The 15,954-nt window shown below is 56.3% G+C and overlaps 3 protein-coding genes across 4 annotated transcripts in view; 2 read left to right on the top strand and 1 right to left on the bottom strand.

Moving 5' to 3' along the window:
- The window catches only part of MAJIN (membrane anchored junction protein), a 28,520-nt gene extending 25,267 nt beyond the window's left edge, over positions 1-3,253 (top strand). The window contains exons 9-11 of the mRNA XM_081099427.1: positions 1,258-1,330; positions 2,365-2,482; positions 3,067-3,253. Of these exons, the coding sequence (XP_080955553.1) occupies positions 1,258-1,330; positions 2,365-2,482; positions 3,067-3,112 (237 nt within the window). The 3' untranslated portion in view covers positions 3,113-3,253. The remainder of the gene's footprint in view (positions 1-1,257; positions 1,331-2,364; positions 2,483-3,066) is intronic.
- A 2,890-nt stretch (positions 3,254-6,143) lies between these two features.
- Positions 6,144-6,773, top strand: GPHA2 (glycoprotein hormone subunit alpha 2; the record flags this gene model as incomplete). Its single annotated transcript, XM_081099426.1, has 3 exons — positions 6,144-6,246; positions 6,406-6,590; positions 6,672-6,773. 3 exons carry the CDS (start codon positions 6,144-6,146, stop codon positions 6,771-6,773), a joined length of 390 nt encoding a protein of 129 aa, XP_080955552.1.
- A 194-nt stretch (positions 6,774-6,967) lies between these two features.
- On the bottom strand, positions 6,968-15,575 carry PPP2R5B (protein phosphatase 2 regulatory subunit B'beta). 2 transcript variants are annotated; one of them, XM_081099424.1, is made up of 14 exons: positions 15,239-15,575; positions 14,351-14,804; positions 13,447-13,643; positions 12,819-12,920; positions 12,568-12,660; positions 12,312-12,442; positions 10,940-10,999; positions 10,736-10,844; positions 10,224-10,277; positions 10,100-10,150; positions 9,867-9,986; positions 8,498-8,625; positions 8,148-8,249; positions 6,968-7,749 (listed from the first exon to the last, which is right to left on the bottom strand). In XM_081099424.1, the coding sequence occupies exons 2-14, from the start codon at positions 14,547-14,549 to the stop codon at positions 7,602-7,604; spliced, it is 1,494 nt and encodes a 497-aa protein (XP_080955550.1). In that variant the 5' UTR covers positions 14,550-14,804; positions 15,239-15,575; the 3' UTR covers positions 6,968-7,601. The 2 variants fall into 2 exon arrangements, with proteins under 2 accessions (XP_080955550.1, XP_080955551.1); XM_081099425.1 differs by lacking the exons at positions 12,819-12,920; positions 15,239-15,575 and having other exon boundaries at positions 14,351-14,643.
- Positions 15,576-15,954: the final 379 nt, after the last annotated feature.

The following is a 15,954-nucleotide window of genomic DNA, read 5'->3' as shown; positions in this document are numbered from 1 at the left end:
GCACAGGAGGTTGGCTATGGGAGTTCACTGACCACCAGGGGGCAGCTCCTGCATTGAGTGTCTGCCCCCTGGTGGTCAGTGCAACTCATAGCGGCTGGTCAACTGGTCATTGGGTCCTAACGGTTGCTTAGGCTTTTGTATATATAGATGACTTAAGTGGCTGTCCATGTAGCCTGGAATTTGATGGTTTATGGAAAAGCTCATATCAGAATCATCAGCTTATGCTTAGGATGGGGGCTATATTCTAACTTCCCTAGTCGCTTGCCATGCTTCTGCCTCCCAGACCTACTTGGATAGCATGCAGCTCTTGCTGTAGAATTCTTCACCAGCACTGCTTGGTAGTCAGGCCCTCAAGTTCCATAAAAGGTGTTTGGGGGAAAATGGGAAGGAAGGGCAAACCCATTCATTCCCTTTGTTACCCCTGGTGAGGGGAGTGGTCAGTTGGTAGAGATTCCCAAAGAAAACATGATCCAAGTTTCTGGCGCTCAGGTTGTCTACTGGAAATGTGGGTTTGGAACTAGGTTGTAGGATGTCAAAAGGAAGGTCTATAAAGGGAAAGCACAAGGAGAAATCATGAGATTGTGCTGTAGTGGGCTGATTGCTTATGCTGTGGTATGTCCCCTGCCCAGCTCTAGCCATGCTGATCGTACTTACTAGTACCAATGGCACTGTGTCTTTGTATATCACGGAACGGCCTGCTCTCTCTGACCACCTCCTAACCCCCATTTACCCCCATTATGACAAAATCCCACTCATCCGTCAAGGCTCCACTCAAGTAGCACTTCCCTGTGAGGTCTTCCTTGACTAGCTGCCACCTGCTCTCTTCATGTCCTCATCAACCACAGCACTCCATGTAGACGCATGGGGTAGTCTTATCACACCGCCTTATAAGACTTAGTCTGTGTGTCAGTTTACCACATAGATTATACTTTTCTCCACAGGAAAGTTAAGGTCCTCCAGATTTCTGAAGCCTTGGTATTCTGCCATTATTAATAGTTGGCACTCAGTAATACCGAATAATAAATTAAACCCAGCTCGGTTTATTTTCAGCTCTTAAATTGTTATTTTAGAAGGACAGTAGTTAGGAAGCTGAAATGGGGAAAGGACATCATACCGAAGGAAATATAGAACCTGCCTGAGCAGTCAGAAGCCAGGCCCCCAGCACTGATGTGAAATCAATTCACCAACAAATAGCATTCAGACCCCAAGCTGTATAAGAGTAAAGTTTAAAACTTTTTTTGGTCCTCTTTGTATCAGAACATGGAAAGAAACACCCAGCAGAAATGTCAGGAGACTCCAGCATTTGATGGCACTGAAGTCCAGGAACAGGGTAGGTTCTGGGAAGTGCATTTATTCTCCTTAAATACTCATCCTGTCCCCTTTAGTTTTCTGATGAGCAGAACAGCACAGAGCTCTCAGTCTGGGCACGCTCGGTGGCGGTGTGTCTTGCTTCCATGGAGGTGCCTGTTGGCCACCCTCCAGTCTCGGGGCTTGCCCTTGAGGAACAGAAGCCACCCCTCTCCCAGCTCCCTAGAGAAGCGAAGGGAGGCAATGCATGTCCTTCCCCTGCTTTTGGTAGTGAAACTGATGCTCCCAATCTCTCACATTTCCATGCGGGGTGATAAGTTTTACAAAGAAGTTAGAAAGGATGTGTGACTTTTTTGTCTTACTGGAGAATGACCTCTGGGAAGCTGTTACTTCTCTTCCCTTCGGGGCATTAGTGTTAATACTTTTTTAAAATATATTTTATTGATTTTTTACAGAGAGGAAGGGAGAGAGATAGAGTTAGAAACATCGATGAGAAAGAAACATCGATCAGTTGCCTCCTGCACACTCCCTACTGGGTATGTGCCCACAACCAAGGGATCGAACCTGGGACCCTTGAGTCCGCAGGCCGACGCTCTATCCACTGACCCAAACCGGTTAGGGCTAGTGTTAATATTGAAGGTGCAGCGGATGCTCAGCAAGGCTGGGGATGCATGTTGATGTGTTTCCCTTCTAACTCGCTGGTCTTCCCAGCATGGGGACTCGGTATGGGCTGCAGTTATCACAGATACAGGAATGTAAGCAAGTGAGTTCTTCAGCAAGTTGTCATTCCATGTGAAGACACCAGCCATGGTAGGTGGCTGCGACTTAAATAGTGTAAAAATCTCAGAGGCCTGACTTTGAAAATAACTCCAAGGTCAGAGTAGCATCTTACTGGGCTGGGATGAATTTGGGAAAGTCAGAACAAATAATGCATCTGGCTTTAAGAAATCCTGGTGTGAGGCTGCCCTTGGCTCATGCTGAGGGTGTCCTGCCTTCTGCTCATATGAAAGTAGCTTCCGGACTAACACTTTCCCTGCCTGAGTGTTTTCCTTGCAGGTTCTAGGTGGGAGGACAGCCTAGCGGGGGAGATTACCCCACCATTGCAGCAAAGCAATCCGCCTCCACCTGCAGGACCCACAGACCTGGGGACCAGTGGCTTCTTTGGGTTTTTGAGGTAAGACAGACTTCTCTCCTGCCATCAAACTGAGACCCAGGGTGAAGTAGCTCCAGAGTCTGTCTCATTGGGTCTCTCAGGGAAAATAGAGTAGGAAATACAGCAGATTACCTGCAGAATCTGTTTGTCCAGGATAGATGATGAAAATGAGATTGAGCACAAGGCCACTAATTGTGAATTTAATACAAACGGCATCCTGTTCATGTTTACACACCCCACCCGATGGGCCTGCATTGGGCCTGGTTCCATAAATCCTGCTTCTCGTTGTACTTGGCTCTTCTAGATGATTTGGTTACCAAAACGCTTCCATTCTCCCCTCTGAATCTAGGCTGTGTCTTCAGAGTCTTCAGAGAGTTAGCAAATCCCTTTGTCTAGCTAGAGCTCAGCCATCCCACTGCAATTCTTTATTTCCCCTGCCTGAGTATAATCTAATTTGGGTACCTTTTCAAATGCTGTTCCAGACTTGAATTTTCACTCCGTGGTTCCCCAGAGCAAAAATGCCCTGGCTAAGGGAGCCCTGATGCGACCTGGGAGAAGAGAAGGGACCGCTGGAGTCTCAAGCTGTTCTGCTTTCTTCCTTGCAGCTCTCTCTTCCCGTTCCGGTATTTCTTCAGAAAGAGCAGCCAGTGAGCCTTCCAGTGCAGCCGTGGGAAGTGTCCTCTGCTTGTGACACTCAAGTCATGGGGAATGAGAGCCCCAAACTCCCTGAGTCCTCTTGCTGGCTTGTCCTGTTTCGCCTCTTTCCAATAAAAGTTTTTTCAATTTAAGACTAAGAAAAGCATAGAACTTTCTAAAATGCTCTAGTCTGAGAATTGTACTGCTCTGAGGTTGAGTTTAGATCTTTCATCTCCAGCACTTAGGATCCTTATGGCAGTAAATTATTTATGAACAGTTATTGACTGAGTTGAGTGGAGTGTGTGAGAGAGCAAACTCTTTCCTCAAGATACAGAGAAGCAATTCCTGAAACCTCCCCGGGTCTGCCTGGTTCTTGTTGACAGGATGCTTTGGGTGAGTGCGGTCTGTACCTCACTGCAAACTTTAAGTCCCCTGCCAGCGGTTAGGGTCTTGCCAGACTCACTGTCGGGACAGACAGATTAGATTCCTGTTGTATGGCCAGAGAGGATCAAAGTAATTGTGGGAATTTAGGGAAACTCATTTTAGCTGAGGACAAAGGAATAATTTTTTAACTGTTAGTGATGTTTAGTATTACAATGGACCGCCTTGGGAAGTAATGAGCCCTTGTCACCTCTAGTCTTTAAGCGGCTGTTTTATCTGTCACGTGCTGGGAGGTTCCCAGGATGAGTGGGAACCTTGGGGCTGGACTGCTTGGATCCCGTGGAGACTCCTTGTTTTGCTGCCTTCAGCTGGGGTGGGGAGAAGAGAAGAGGTGGGCTGCTGCGAAAGGGCCTGGGACCTGAAGGGGAAGCCGGCGGGTGTCGGGACTGGAGGACTAGGGACAAGTTGCATTTAGAGCCTTTGCCCTATCGTCCCAAGCTCAGCCTGCTTCACAAAGCTGCCGAGAGGCACAATCCGGAATCTGGAGACCTGAGTGCGTCCGACTGACTAGCTTACAGTGAAGCCTTGGCAGAGTCGCTTTCTCTCTGGTTCTTATTTTCTCATCTGAAAAATGAAGGGGTAGGATGTGATGAGCGCTCAAGTGCCTTCCAGCTCTGGTAGTCCCTGCAGCTGGCTCTGCTTTCTGAGCAGGACCCTGAGGCAGTGGCCCTAGGGTGGGGGGCCAATCACCTGATTTCCACCCAACTCAAGCCCCTGCAGCTACTGGTGGCCAGGGGGTCTTTTTCCAACTTGCCACATTCTTGTCCTGAGTGTAATTTAGCACCATGCATGGACAGCAGATTTGGGTTCCCAGTCAGCCCTGACAAGAACAGCTCTGTGACCTTCAGTAACACTCCTCTGATCTTTAGTTGCCTCACCTGTAAAACCAAAGCCAGAGCTGGACTGAATGATGAGATCTGCTGGGGTCAACAGCTTCAGGGCTCTTCCTGGCGCCAGATCTCTTGGCCCAGTGACCAGGAGAAGCCCACTCTGGAGCTGACCCCCAGGGTGAGAAGCCTGTCACCTGACAGTGGAAGCGAAGCTCTGACATTGACCTAGAACTCCCTCTCCCCCGGCTCTGCCTCCAAGCACATCTCAGCAGACTGCCCCTGGTGTAATTTCTTTTTTTGAAGATATTACAGGAAAGGCGAGTGGCAGCTTCCTTAAGTTTTGACTTTGACCTAAGCGGTCAGTCTCTCCAGGTTGCTCTCCCATGCAGCTGGAGAACCCATGGCTACAACCAGCCACAGCCCTTGGAAACATGCTGTCATCTCCCCTGTCCTTAAGAATCTCCCAGACTCTTTCCTCTGTGGTGGATTAAGGAGACAGGCAGGGCTGAGTTTAGTAGGGTTATTTTTTTTTAATAGATTTTTATTGATTTCAGAGAGGAAGGGAGAAGGAGAGAGAAACGTCAATGATGAGAGAGAATCATTGATCGGCTGTGTCCTGCGCTCCCCCAACTGGGGATTGAGCCCACAACCCAGGCATGTGCCCTTGACCCGAATCAAACCCAGAACCTTCCAGTCCGCAGGCCAGTGCTCTATCTACTGAGCCAAACTGGCTGGTGGTAGGGTTTTTTAAAAATATGTTTTTATATTTAGGGAGAGGAATAGAGAAATAGAAACTTCATTGAGAAACATCATCGATCGGTTGTCTCTTGTACACCCCCTACTGGGGATCCAGTCCACAACCCGGGCATGTGCCCTAACCAGGAATTGAACCAGTGACCTCTTGGTTCATAGGTTGCCACTCAACCATTGCGCCATGCTGGCCAGGCATTAGTAGTTTTAAGGTTGGGGTGGTGAGGCCCTCAATATGAGTGTTCTGCCCAAGGCCACACAGCAAAGAGAACCCAGGTGGCAACAACTCAGCCCCATCTTGGGCCCTCTCTCCAACTGCACACAGCCGCCCACTCCACCAGCTAGCTCCTGGGCTTCTCGCCACACCTCACTTCCCCAGCCCTGGACCTCCGGCAGCTTTTGGGCAGAAGGGAGCAGAAAGCAGCAGATGCCACTCCCCCCAACCACACCTCAGACAAGAGCTGGATCTCCCAGGTGGGCTCGCTGAGGGCTGAGGGGTGAGGCCTGAGGCTGGGCGGCAGGCCTGAAAGCCGATCTCCAAGAAGGCGTGGCTCCCTAATGCTGGCAAATAAAAACCCGGAGAACCAGCAAGTCTGAAGACCAGCAGCAGGCTGCTCAAGGAGCCACTCAGCAAGCCACTCAGTTCCTGGGCCTTGGAAGTGGTAAGCCCCTGAGGCAGGAGCCTGAGGGACCTGGGGACTGCAGATGGGGTCCTAGAGGCCAAGATGGGGCAGATGGCGGGAGGCAGATGTTCGTGCTCCAGATGGTGGGAGAAAGGGGGAAACCACCACAGCGGGCTGACAAATCACATCTAGAGACTGCTGCTCACACTGATACCCATCCAGAGAGACGCACAGGCAGACTCACCCGAGGCAGGGACGGGGAAAAGTCAGCCCCACAGGCTGGCCGCACCCCTGTCAGATAGGCTAACGGAGCCCTGGCTCATTCACCTGGAAGCATCCTGCATTTAAAGAACTTCCCCTCCCCCTGCACACCATCTAGAGAATGTCCACCCACTGTTTCAGATGCCCATGGCGTCCCCCCAAACCCTGCTCTTCTGCCTGCTGTTCCTGGTGATCACTGAAGGCTGGGGTCAGCAGGCGGCCATCCCAGGCTGCCACCTGCACCGTGAGTCACCCCGGGAGCAGAGGGCCGGGTGGGAGCAGAGTCGATGGGCTGGACAGTTGGGCGGGCAGCACCCTCGATGGACCCACGGAGGAAACAGGCAGTGGGAGCTGGGTGAGCCTTCGCAGAGGCACCGTCGACAACTCGCCTGTCTCCTCCTAGCCTTCAATGTGACGGTGCGCAGCGACCGCCAAGGCACCTGCCAGGGCTCCCACGTGGCACAGGCCTGCGTGGGCCACTGCGAGTCCAGCGCCTTCCCTTCGCGGTACTCGGTGCTGGTGGCCAGTGGCTACCGACACAACGTCACCTCCATCTCCCAGTGCTGCACCATCACCGGACTGAGGAAGGTGAGGGGCCGTTGGGAGACAGAGGAGGCGGGGGTCTAACATGGCTCAAAGAAGGGGCTGGAACCGAACCCCCTCCCACAGGTGAAGGTGCCGCTGCAGTGTGGGGGGGGCCGGAGGGAGGAGCTGGAGATCTTCACGGCCAGAGCCTGCCAGTGTGACATGTGTCGCCTCTCACGCTACTAGCCCACCCTGCCCCACCTCCCTCCCCTTGGTCAGGGGGCGAGGTGGAGTACATCCCGGGTACCCTGAGCATCACTGAGGACAGCAGCCTCAACCCCCGAAATCTCTGCCTCTTCCCTGCCTCTGCCGCCTCCTGGCCAGTGTTTCATCATTTCACTTCCCTCTTCGGCCCCATCCCTTAATAAAGCAGGCAGTCCTCGAGTTTCTGTCTTTATTAAGTCTACCCCCAGCCAGGGGAAGGGGGACAGACCATGGTAACTGTGACCCCACCTTGCCCCAGGACATGGGGAATCTCTTCTGCCTGTGCCCTCACCCCTCCCCCTGCCCAATAAATAAAAAGGGGACAAGAAAGTACAGAGGGAGGTGGGGGGGGGGTGGAGGATGCCCAGGCCCAGGTCAGCATCTGTTGGGGGTGAGCAGGGGAGAATAAATAGACCATGGATCCATGGTGGGGTGCAGGAAGACCTCGCGCTGGCACGAGGTGGGGTACACGAGGAGCTGAGTCCTCTTGCCCTAGGCTGGGAGCAGGGTGTGGGAACCTGCCTGCAGTCTGGAGCCCAGCTTTTTGGGGCAGGGAGATCCCTGATGGCAGCTTCCTGGTCAAGCTTGCCCTGGTCAAGTCCTGCCACAAGGGCCTGAGAGTTCTGTTGCCAGGACCACCATCTCCTCTCTCCTCCCCACAGTAAAGGGTCCACGCTGGGCCAGGCAGGGAGCCCTCCAACCCACTCCGCAAGGCCAGGGGGAGGTGTGTGTCTCTCTGGGCCCCTGGGCAGGAGAGGGCATAGAGGGACTGCTAGCTCTGGGTTTAGTTCCTCCCTTTCTACGGGATCTCTAGCTCTGACCCCCACTGGCGGCCACCTGGGGTGTAAGGCGCTGGAGGGGGGCCTCTTTTGTCCCCTGGGTCCCCTGTAACCGGCGTAGCCGTAGCTCCTCCAGGCCTTGCCACAGCTCCTGCCGCTCCTGGGCCTTCTGCTGCTCCCTGGGGAGAGAGGGTTAGGCAGCTCCCCCACCTGAGGCCCTGCCTGCAGCCCAGCTTCCCTCGCCACCACCCCGTCTGCGAAGGATCTAGGGGAGCCTTCCACTCTGGAAAGAGACCACGGAGGAGGCTGGTCACGAGCAGGTGGCTTGGCCTGGCTGAGAGACCCAGCCAGAGAGGAGGAAACTCCGGGGCGTCCAAGCGCCGCACCTGGGGAAGCCCTTGGGAGGATGACGACAGGGCAGAGGGGAGGGGCAGCACTTGCCGGGAACATAGGGAGAGCCTTTAAATATCTGAACAGATCGGACGTGGGGTCATCCTCTTAGGCTCCCTCCAACCGTGAGGAGCTGGTTCCTTCCTGCTTTCCCCCCTCCCTCCATGCCCAGCCCCCCAACACTCACTGCTGTTTTTCCAGCTTGTAGGAGGCTGTGAGCTCATCAAACAGCTTCCCATTCATCTCCATGAAGGTCTTGAGCACATTGTAGATCAGAGATACGATGGTTCTTGGCAGGTTAAGGGAGGGGGTGCGATCAGAGCAACTTCAGTTTGGTCCCACCTCCCTCCACAGCGCTCTGCCTAACCCTGTTCCCCAAACACAGCGTGCAGCCTAAACCCCACAGGCGCTGCCCGCTGCCCTCCGCCTGCCCCTTTGCCACCCCTCAGCCCTCTTGAGACCCTTCCCTCATTCTCTCTAGCTAGGAGTAACCCCGGGCCTGGACTGGCTGGCCTGGGCCTGGGCCTGGGCACTCACTGATTCCAGTGCTCTTTGGAGACCTGGTAGAGGGTCCCAAACACAGCAGGCAGCACCGTGTGGCAGTTGTCCTCAATGAGGCTCAGGATATACTCGTTGTTCCAGAAATACAGAGCCCGCTCTGCAACCTGGGGCAGGGAGACGGCAGAGGGAGTGCCTGGCAGAGGCTTCCCTGCGTGTGCAAGGGCTGGTATCCACCCCAAAACCCAGGGCGCCCTGCCCTCACCCCCCATCCTCAGGCCTCATCTATCCCACTGGAGGAAGCCATGTGCCAAGGAGGAAAGAAACTGGATTTGGAGTCCAACACTCAGGGTTGAATCCCAGCTCCACTGCACATTGGCCACGTGACCTGGGCAAGGCATTAACCTCGCAGCTTCAGTTTTCTCATCTGTAAAATGGGGCTAATAAATAATAGCTATCTCCCCAGGGCTGTTGAATGAGGTGCCAGAATCACTGTGAGGAAGAACTGACTTCCACCAGGTTACGGCTCATAAGAATGGGAGCAAGTCTGTCACACATGTAGAACACTAGTTACAGCCAGCCTCATGATGGGGGGGGGGGGGCTCCCAGCTGGGCCCTGAAGTGGGACTGATTAAATTGAAGGCCACTAAGAAAAGGAGAGATGCCCTAGCTCCGTGGTTGGCAAACTTCGGCTCGCGAGCCACATGCGGCTCTTTGGCCCCTTGAGTATGGCTCTTCCTAAGCCTTGGGAGTACCCTCATTAAGTTAATAACAATGTATCTACCTATATAGTTTAAGTTTAAAAAATTTGGCTCTCAAAATAAATTTCAATCGTCGTACTGTTGATATTTGGCTCTGTTGACTAATGAGTTTGCCGACCACTGCCCTAGCTGGTTTGGCGCAGTGGATAGAGTGTCAGCCTGCAGACTGAAGTGTCCTGGGTTCGATTCTGGTCAGGGGCACAGGCCCAGGGTGTGGGCTCAGTCCCCAGTGGGAGGTACGCAGAAGGCAGCCAATCAATGGTTCTCTCATCATTGGTATTTCGATCTTTCTCTCCCTCTCCCTCCTCTGAAGTCAATAAAAAAATATTTTTTTAAAATAAAAAAAGAAAGAAAACGAGAGAAGGGATAACCCATGTGGAGCACATTTCAGTTACCAAATATGTTTACCCCACTCTCTCTAAAGTCCCTATTGGCCACATTATAGATGAGGCGCTAATCACGCTCAGAGTGAAGTGATCTGCCCAAGGCCCCTCACCCAGTGGGAGGCAGATCTGAGGCTTGACCCAAGGGCTCGAGCCCAAGTCCAGCATCTCCCCATCATCAGACCCAGGACAGTCCAGAGGGCCGAGGGAGCTGTTAGGTCAACTGGTCAACCTTCCTAGCCCATCCCCCATTCCCACCCGTACCTGGAAATGGGGGCTGGACACACAGCGAGCCACCTGCTTAAAGAGGGGTTCCTGGATCTTCACAAACTGGGAGGGCTCGATGACATCAAGAATCTCTTCCATCTCCCCCAGAAACATCACCTGGGGGGTAACACAGGGCAGCAGTTCCATCTCCCCTGAGACACACCTGACTGCCCTCCGGAAGCTGAGCTTTCCTAACCTCCCTCTGGTGGTCGTCAAAGCCCTTTTCCTACCTCCTTCTGGGTGCAGGTTTTTGGCCAGTATTTGAGCAGTCCCCGGATCACCTGTGGGAGTTGGGGCAGAAAGGAGTCAGACCTGCAGGGACGAAGACCTGCCTTCTCCCCCAGAGGTACTCACATGCTCTGTCAAGGTGGCATCCTTTTCTAGGAACTGCACCACGCAGTATGCCAGCTGTGGGGCGGAGAGAGAGGATGGGTCAGGAGGGGACGAGGGCAGGACCCAGGTCACTTACCGAGTCTACTCTCATTCACCAAGCATTTACCTAGGGTGTGCCAGGCATCATGCTCAGTGTGCGGGGGCACAATGATGCTCTCACAGGGGTAACATTCAGCAAACCAGTCCTTATAAATTTTACAGACGTTTCCATGATAGAAAGCTGTATCCCAATCTATGCGAATACAGGAGAGTTTAATCCTGCCTAGGGCAGGCGGAGAGAAAGGGGCTGGGAGGGCTTCACAGAGCTGATGTCTGCGACTCCTAAAGGGTCATGGGGCTTCTCTAAGGGAGAAGGAACAGAACCAGTAAAGGAAAAGAAGGTGACAGTGTGGCTGAAGCCAGAGTGGCAGGCTGACCCACATGCTGCCCTGACTGTCCGCTCTCTGCCCTGCAGGGCCAGGTCTGGGCCTTACCTGGGCGTGAAAGACCGACAGCGACTTCACGGAATGCAGGGGAATCAGGACCCGAACCAGGAACTGCTTGTGCTCCGTCTTCAGGGGCAGCGCAAAGCCATTGATGATGCTGAGGAGGGGGACAGAGAGAGGAGGAGGGCTCAGGTGACCGGCCTCAATCCTTCCTCCCCAAACTGATGCTCTGGCTGAGGCCCAGGGAGTCACCTTCCTAAGATCTCCAGCAGCTCGGCCACGCCATTGAAGTGCTCGAGTTCATAGATGAACCTGCATGAGAAAAAGGAGGATGCAGAAGGGCTCAGAGCAATTGGAGCAGGCCCAGCCGCTCCCAGCCAGCTGCCTGCCCACCCAACCCTGCACGCTAATCAACTCCCTCCCAACCAGAGGCCATGCTCCCTTCCCAATACCCTAAGCCAGGCCCCACGGAGATCCACACCCACCTCTGAATCGCTCTTCTCAGCCCAGCCACCAGTGCCTCTCTGGGTCTCAGCTCAAACCTCTTCTAGGAAGCATCCCAACTCATCTCTTCCCCTGGACCCTAACCCCCACGACCTGGTCCCCATCCAGTCAGCAGGCACCTGGCCTGCGTCCTTCACTCTTCGTGCCAGTCAACCGAAAGAATGTCAGGCACTTAGAGCATCTCCTCTGTGCTATGTACTTCCCAAAGTTATCCCAGGAGGCAGGGTTTATAGATCCATTCTACAGATGAAGAAATCAAGGCTCAGTGGTCCAATGAAGCTTGTCCCAAAGTGAGTAAGCCGGGGCTCTCCGGGAGTCGGAGGGGTCGTGTCTTACCTACTCTGTAGCCCCGGCCTCAGCCTCACTTCATCTTGATGGCTGTCCCTGACACAGCTTTCATTCCCATTTTAGAGATGAGGACACTAGGAGAGCTTAAATAGTTTGCCCGAGTACCCAAATACTGGAACCAAACTCAAATACAGGCCTTCTAACTTCAGAGCCAGTCTCGACTACGAGGCCATGCTAGCATTGGTGCTCAATACACATTTGCAGAAAGAATCTTTTTTTAAAAAAAAAAAAATACATATTTGTATTGATTTCAGAGAGGAAGGGAGAGGGAGAGAGAGAGAGGAACATCAGTGATGAGAGAGAATCAGTGATCGGCTGCCTCCTGCACGCACAACTCAGGCATGTGCCCTGACCAGGAATCAAACTGTGACCTCCTGGTTCGTAAGTCAACGCTCAATCACTGAGCCACGCCAGCCGGGCAGGAAGAATCTTTCTATAGGTCCTTGTGGCTGAGCACAATAAGAGTCAAAAGGTATAGATCCCAGACCCCCCCCCCCGCCCCCACCCCTGGACTGACGGAGGCCCTGCAAACCACTTCATCTCTCTCAGCCTCTATTTCTTTATCTGTAAAATGGAAATAAATGCCCTTTCTCTGCTGACCTCACAGGCTTTGAATAATCAATATTACAAAAAAAAAATCAATATTACAAAATACGTTGCCAAGAAAGGACTCAGTCAACCAGAGTTCCTTAGGGCCCCCTGCCGGGGAGCCTTTGCCTCAGCCTTCTCCGCCTCCCTCTCCAGCCTCCGCGGGCAGGCAGCAGGCACCTACCGGAGGAAGATATGGCTGCACTGTTTGCGGATGTAGGCCCGGAGCCCCAGGAACTTGCCGTAGACCCGGTGCAGGATGGTCTTGAGGTACTCGCGCTCCCGGGGGTCCTCGCTATCAAATAGTTCTAGGAGCTGTGGGACCCAGGTCAAGGGTCAGGAGAGACACCAAGCCCAGGTTGCTTCCATTCTATCCCCATGCCCCTCAGCGAGCCTGCCCCTGCCCCATGGCACCGCCCGACCTGGGTTCCCCACTTCACCATCAGGACAAACTTTTGATCCACATATCTCTTGGCCACGGAGGGCTGGAAGTCTGGGCTCTCCAAGAAACGCAGGAAAAACTCATAAACCAGCTGGGGGAAGGGACAGACAAGAAGGTGAGTCTGAGAACAGACTCCCCTACTCACCCCACCCTGTGGCCCTCACCCATCAGTCCAGGACCTAAGGAGACGCTCCCCGCTGTCCTCCATCTCTTCTAAAGCTCCATCCCCACCTTCCCCAGCCCTCACACCTGCAGATGTGGCCATGAAGGCTCAAGGTTGGGCTCATCCTCTTCAGGGTCAAATTCAGGGTTCTCACTGGGCGGCAGGGTCCGGAAGATATTCACTGAGATCTGAGGGACACAGACAGGGTTCGCTAAGAGGGAGCCCTCAAAGGCAGAAGCCAGGACCGCAGCACCGGCCCCAGCACTCACTCCTTGGCAGTCATTCCCTGAACTTAATCATGGAAGCCCGGGGCCAGGGGCTGGGGATCCTGCCCTCTGGGGGGTGCAGCCCTGTGGGCAGACAAGATGGAAAGCAGTAAGGACTGCAGACATTCCAGCCAGCAAAAGGGAGCTTCCTAGCTTGGGCACTGAGAGAGGCTTCATGGAAGAAGCAGCACCTGAGCCAGGCCATGGCAATCAGGGACTTGGGGCAGGGGCGGAGGGGGCAGTGCGCACAGGCCTGGGGAGAGCGTAAGCAAAAGCTGGCACCGGTGGGGTGCACGGGAGGACGGAGTGGGGAGGGGAGATGAGGGACTCGCAGGAGGGTATTGGGTTTTTCTCTCACAGGGCCGGCCCCCTCCCCTCCCCCCGCAGATCAGCAGAGTCCCGGTGCCCCCCAGACCCTCCCCCGGGAGGCCGGGTGGCAGGTGCTCACCATGCGGATGATGTCTGGGTACACAGGCTCAATGAGGACTCCCCGCGTGCTCCCCACACACTCCACCAGCTCATTGAGCGCTGCACGCTTCACCTCCTTCCCCTTCAGGTCGGCCACACAGTCCAAGAAGTCAAACATCACCCCACACTGGGCCAGCTTCCTGCTCAGCAGCTCATGCAGCTCTGAGGCCGGCACATCTGGGAAGGAGGGAGGGGCTGAGCCTGGGCTCCAGCTGCCGCAGCTCTGGGGAGGGGCAAACCCTCCCCATCCTTAGGGCAGCCTCCCCTGCCCCCAGACCCCATGCTCTTGTGCCGTCCCGCCCCTTCAGAGAGCGATGGCTCCCGTCCGCCCTCCATTCCTGCGGGTAAAGGAACACCTCTTCCTCCTGACCACAGAGGGCATGGTGGCCTGAGGTGAAAGCAAGGAACAGACCCTGAATGCTGGGGTTCCCCAGGGGCCCCCAACAGCCACTCTCCCTCTCATGGGTGGCACTCTGTCCTACCAGCCGGAAGTGGGGTGAAAGGTCAGAGCCCACCCAGCCAGCCAGGCCCTGTAGCCCGGAGGTAGGGGGTTACACAGTGGCCCCAGGGAGCCTTGCTAAACTCCTGCTCCAGGACCCTGGCAGCGCCTGGGCCTCAAGTGGCCTCTGGAGTCCAGGCTGTGGGCCCCACCCTTGGCCATGGTCTGCCCCCCGGGGTGGCGCCACCTCCAGATGCCCCACCTCCAGATGCCCCACCTCCAAGGATGACAGGCCAATCAGGCCATGCGTCAGCAGAGAGGGCTGGGGTGGGGGTCAGCTCGGATGGTGGAGCCCCTCACCTGGAAGGGGCTACCCCAACGCCCTCTGACGGCAGCTGCCAGCTGCTGCTAACTACCCTCAGCCTGGCAGCTGCAGTGGGCTCACCTTTGAGCAGGGGCAATGGAGTGAGCTCCTGCTGGTTGCTCTGATAGCGGAACTGGGAGGAACTGTGGGACCGCCGGGGCCGGGCCCTGCGGAGGGACCTGCGGGAGAAGCCATCCACCTTGTCGGGTGGGGGCACAGGTGACAGCCCCGGGGACGAGGGGCTGGTGGGGGTACTCGCAGGGGGCAGCTTCGTCTCCATGACAGCCAGGCAGCGGTGAAGCCTTCAGGGACCCTGGGGCTCCCGCTGGCCCTAGAAGATGCTGGGTGAAGCTTGGCTGACTAACTTGGGCCCATCCTGGGGGGGGGGGGGCACAAACAGAGTCCTGGGCCCCCCCCCAGGGCCTTCGGCAACTGCCCAGTCCTGGGGGGCAGGCAGGGTAGAGAGGAGGATGGTTCAGGCCTCAGGCTCTTCCTGGGGGTCACGGAGAGTCCGGTTGGGGTTCCCACCTTGGGTCTTTTGAAAACGAAGTCGGCAGAGAGGTCAGCAAGAAAGAGAGAGAGCCGGTCAGTTTTCCCAGGACGGCAGCGAGCGGGTGAGCGCTGCTGGCGCCCAAGTCTCTTCCCTCCTCTTGCCCGGAGGTACGGCCCCTTCCTCCAGGAGCCAAGCCCCCCTCCTTTCAGTCTGACGGCCCAGCTCCGAATAACCCCGCTCCGCAGAGCGCCGACCCCCAAGCAGCGCTACCTAGAATGGGGATCCCGTTCCTCCCCGCTGGCCCCCCATAGAACGGGGCCCCACTTCTGCCCCACTGACCCTGGCCACTAGGGACGGCCCCAAGAATGGGGGCCCTATCCCTATGCCACCCCCTCCTAGCACCCAGCACCCTCCCCCACCTCAGCTCCTTCCTCGCCCCCCAAATCTCATCTGCCTCCCGGTGGGGGGACACTCACTTCTAAGAACCGCAGACTTGGGGCCCCAGACCTCAGGGGCTGCAGGTGGGGAGGGGGCGGCCGTTCAGAGCTCCTCCCCGGCGGTTCCGCTCCGGGTGCGGGGCGGCGGCGCTCCTGGGTTCCCCCTCGGGCTCCGGGGGGGCCGGGGCATCCCCCCGCGCAGCGGCGGCGGGTCGGGGCGCGGGCGCTCGGCGGGCCCGGGGCTGGGCTGGGCAGCGCGGGGACCTCCTCTCCAGTCGTGGGACCCACAGGCGCAGCGGGAGCCCCGGCTTTATGCGCCCCGGCGCCCGCCGCCCAGCGGCTCAGGATGACATCAAGTCACCCCCCCTCCAGGCCCGCACCTCCCCGCGGGCAGGGGCGGGGCGGGCTGCGTCAGGGCCTTCCCGGGCCGCTGGGAGATGTAGTCCCCGCACCGCTGAAAGGGGGCTGCGGGCCGAAGGGGAGCCCCGCGGGCATCCGGGGACGAGGCCGGAGCCGCGTGGGGATGGGGTCCGAGTGGTGCTGCGCTCCCGGGTCCCGGGGGGAGACGGCAGGGGGCGGGGGGCGGGCTCGGCGTTGGCACAGGAAGCGAGGACTAATGACAAAACGGGGCCCCGATGCTCCGCCAGGCCCAAGGATCTGGCCTGCTCCCACCATCCCACCCCCAGGGGAACCCCACTCCCCTCCCAGAATGGCCACTGTGGAGTCCCCTTGGACACCGGCACCGGGCTGGTTAA

Source organism: Myotis nattereri (assembly GCF_964212035.1).
Source record: "Myotis nattereri genome assembly, chromosome: 9".
In the NCBI taxonomy this organism is placed as follows: Eukaryota; Metazoa; Chordata; class Mammalia; order Chiroptera; family Vespertilionidae; genus Myotis; species Myotis nattereri.
This window is presented reverse-complemented; position numbering and strand designations above follow the sequence as displayed.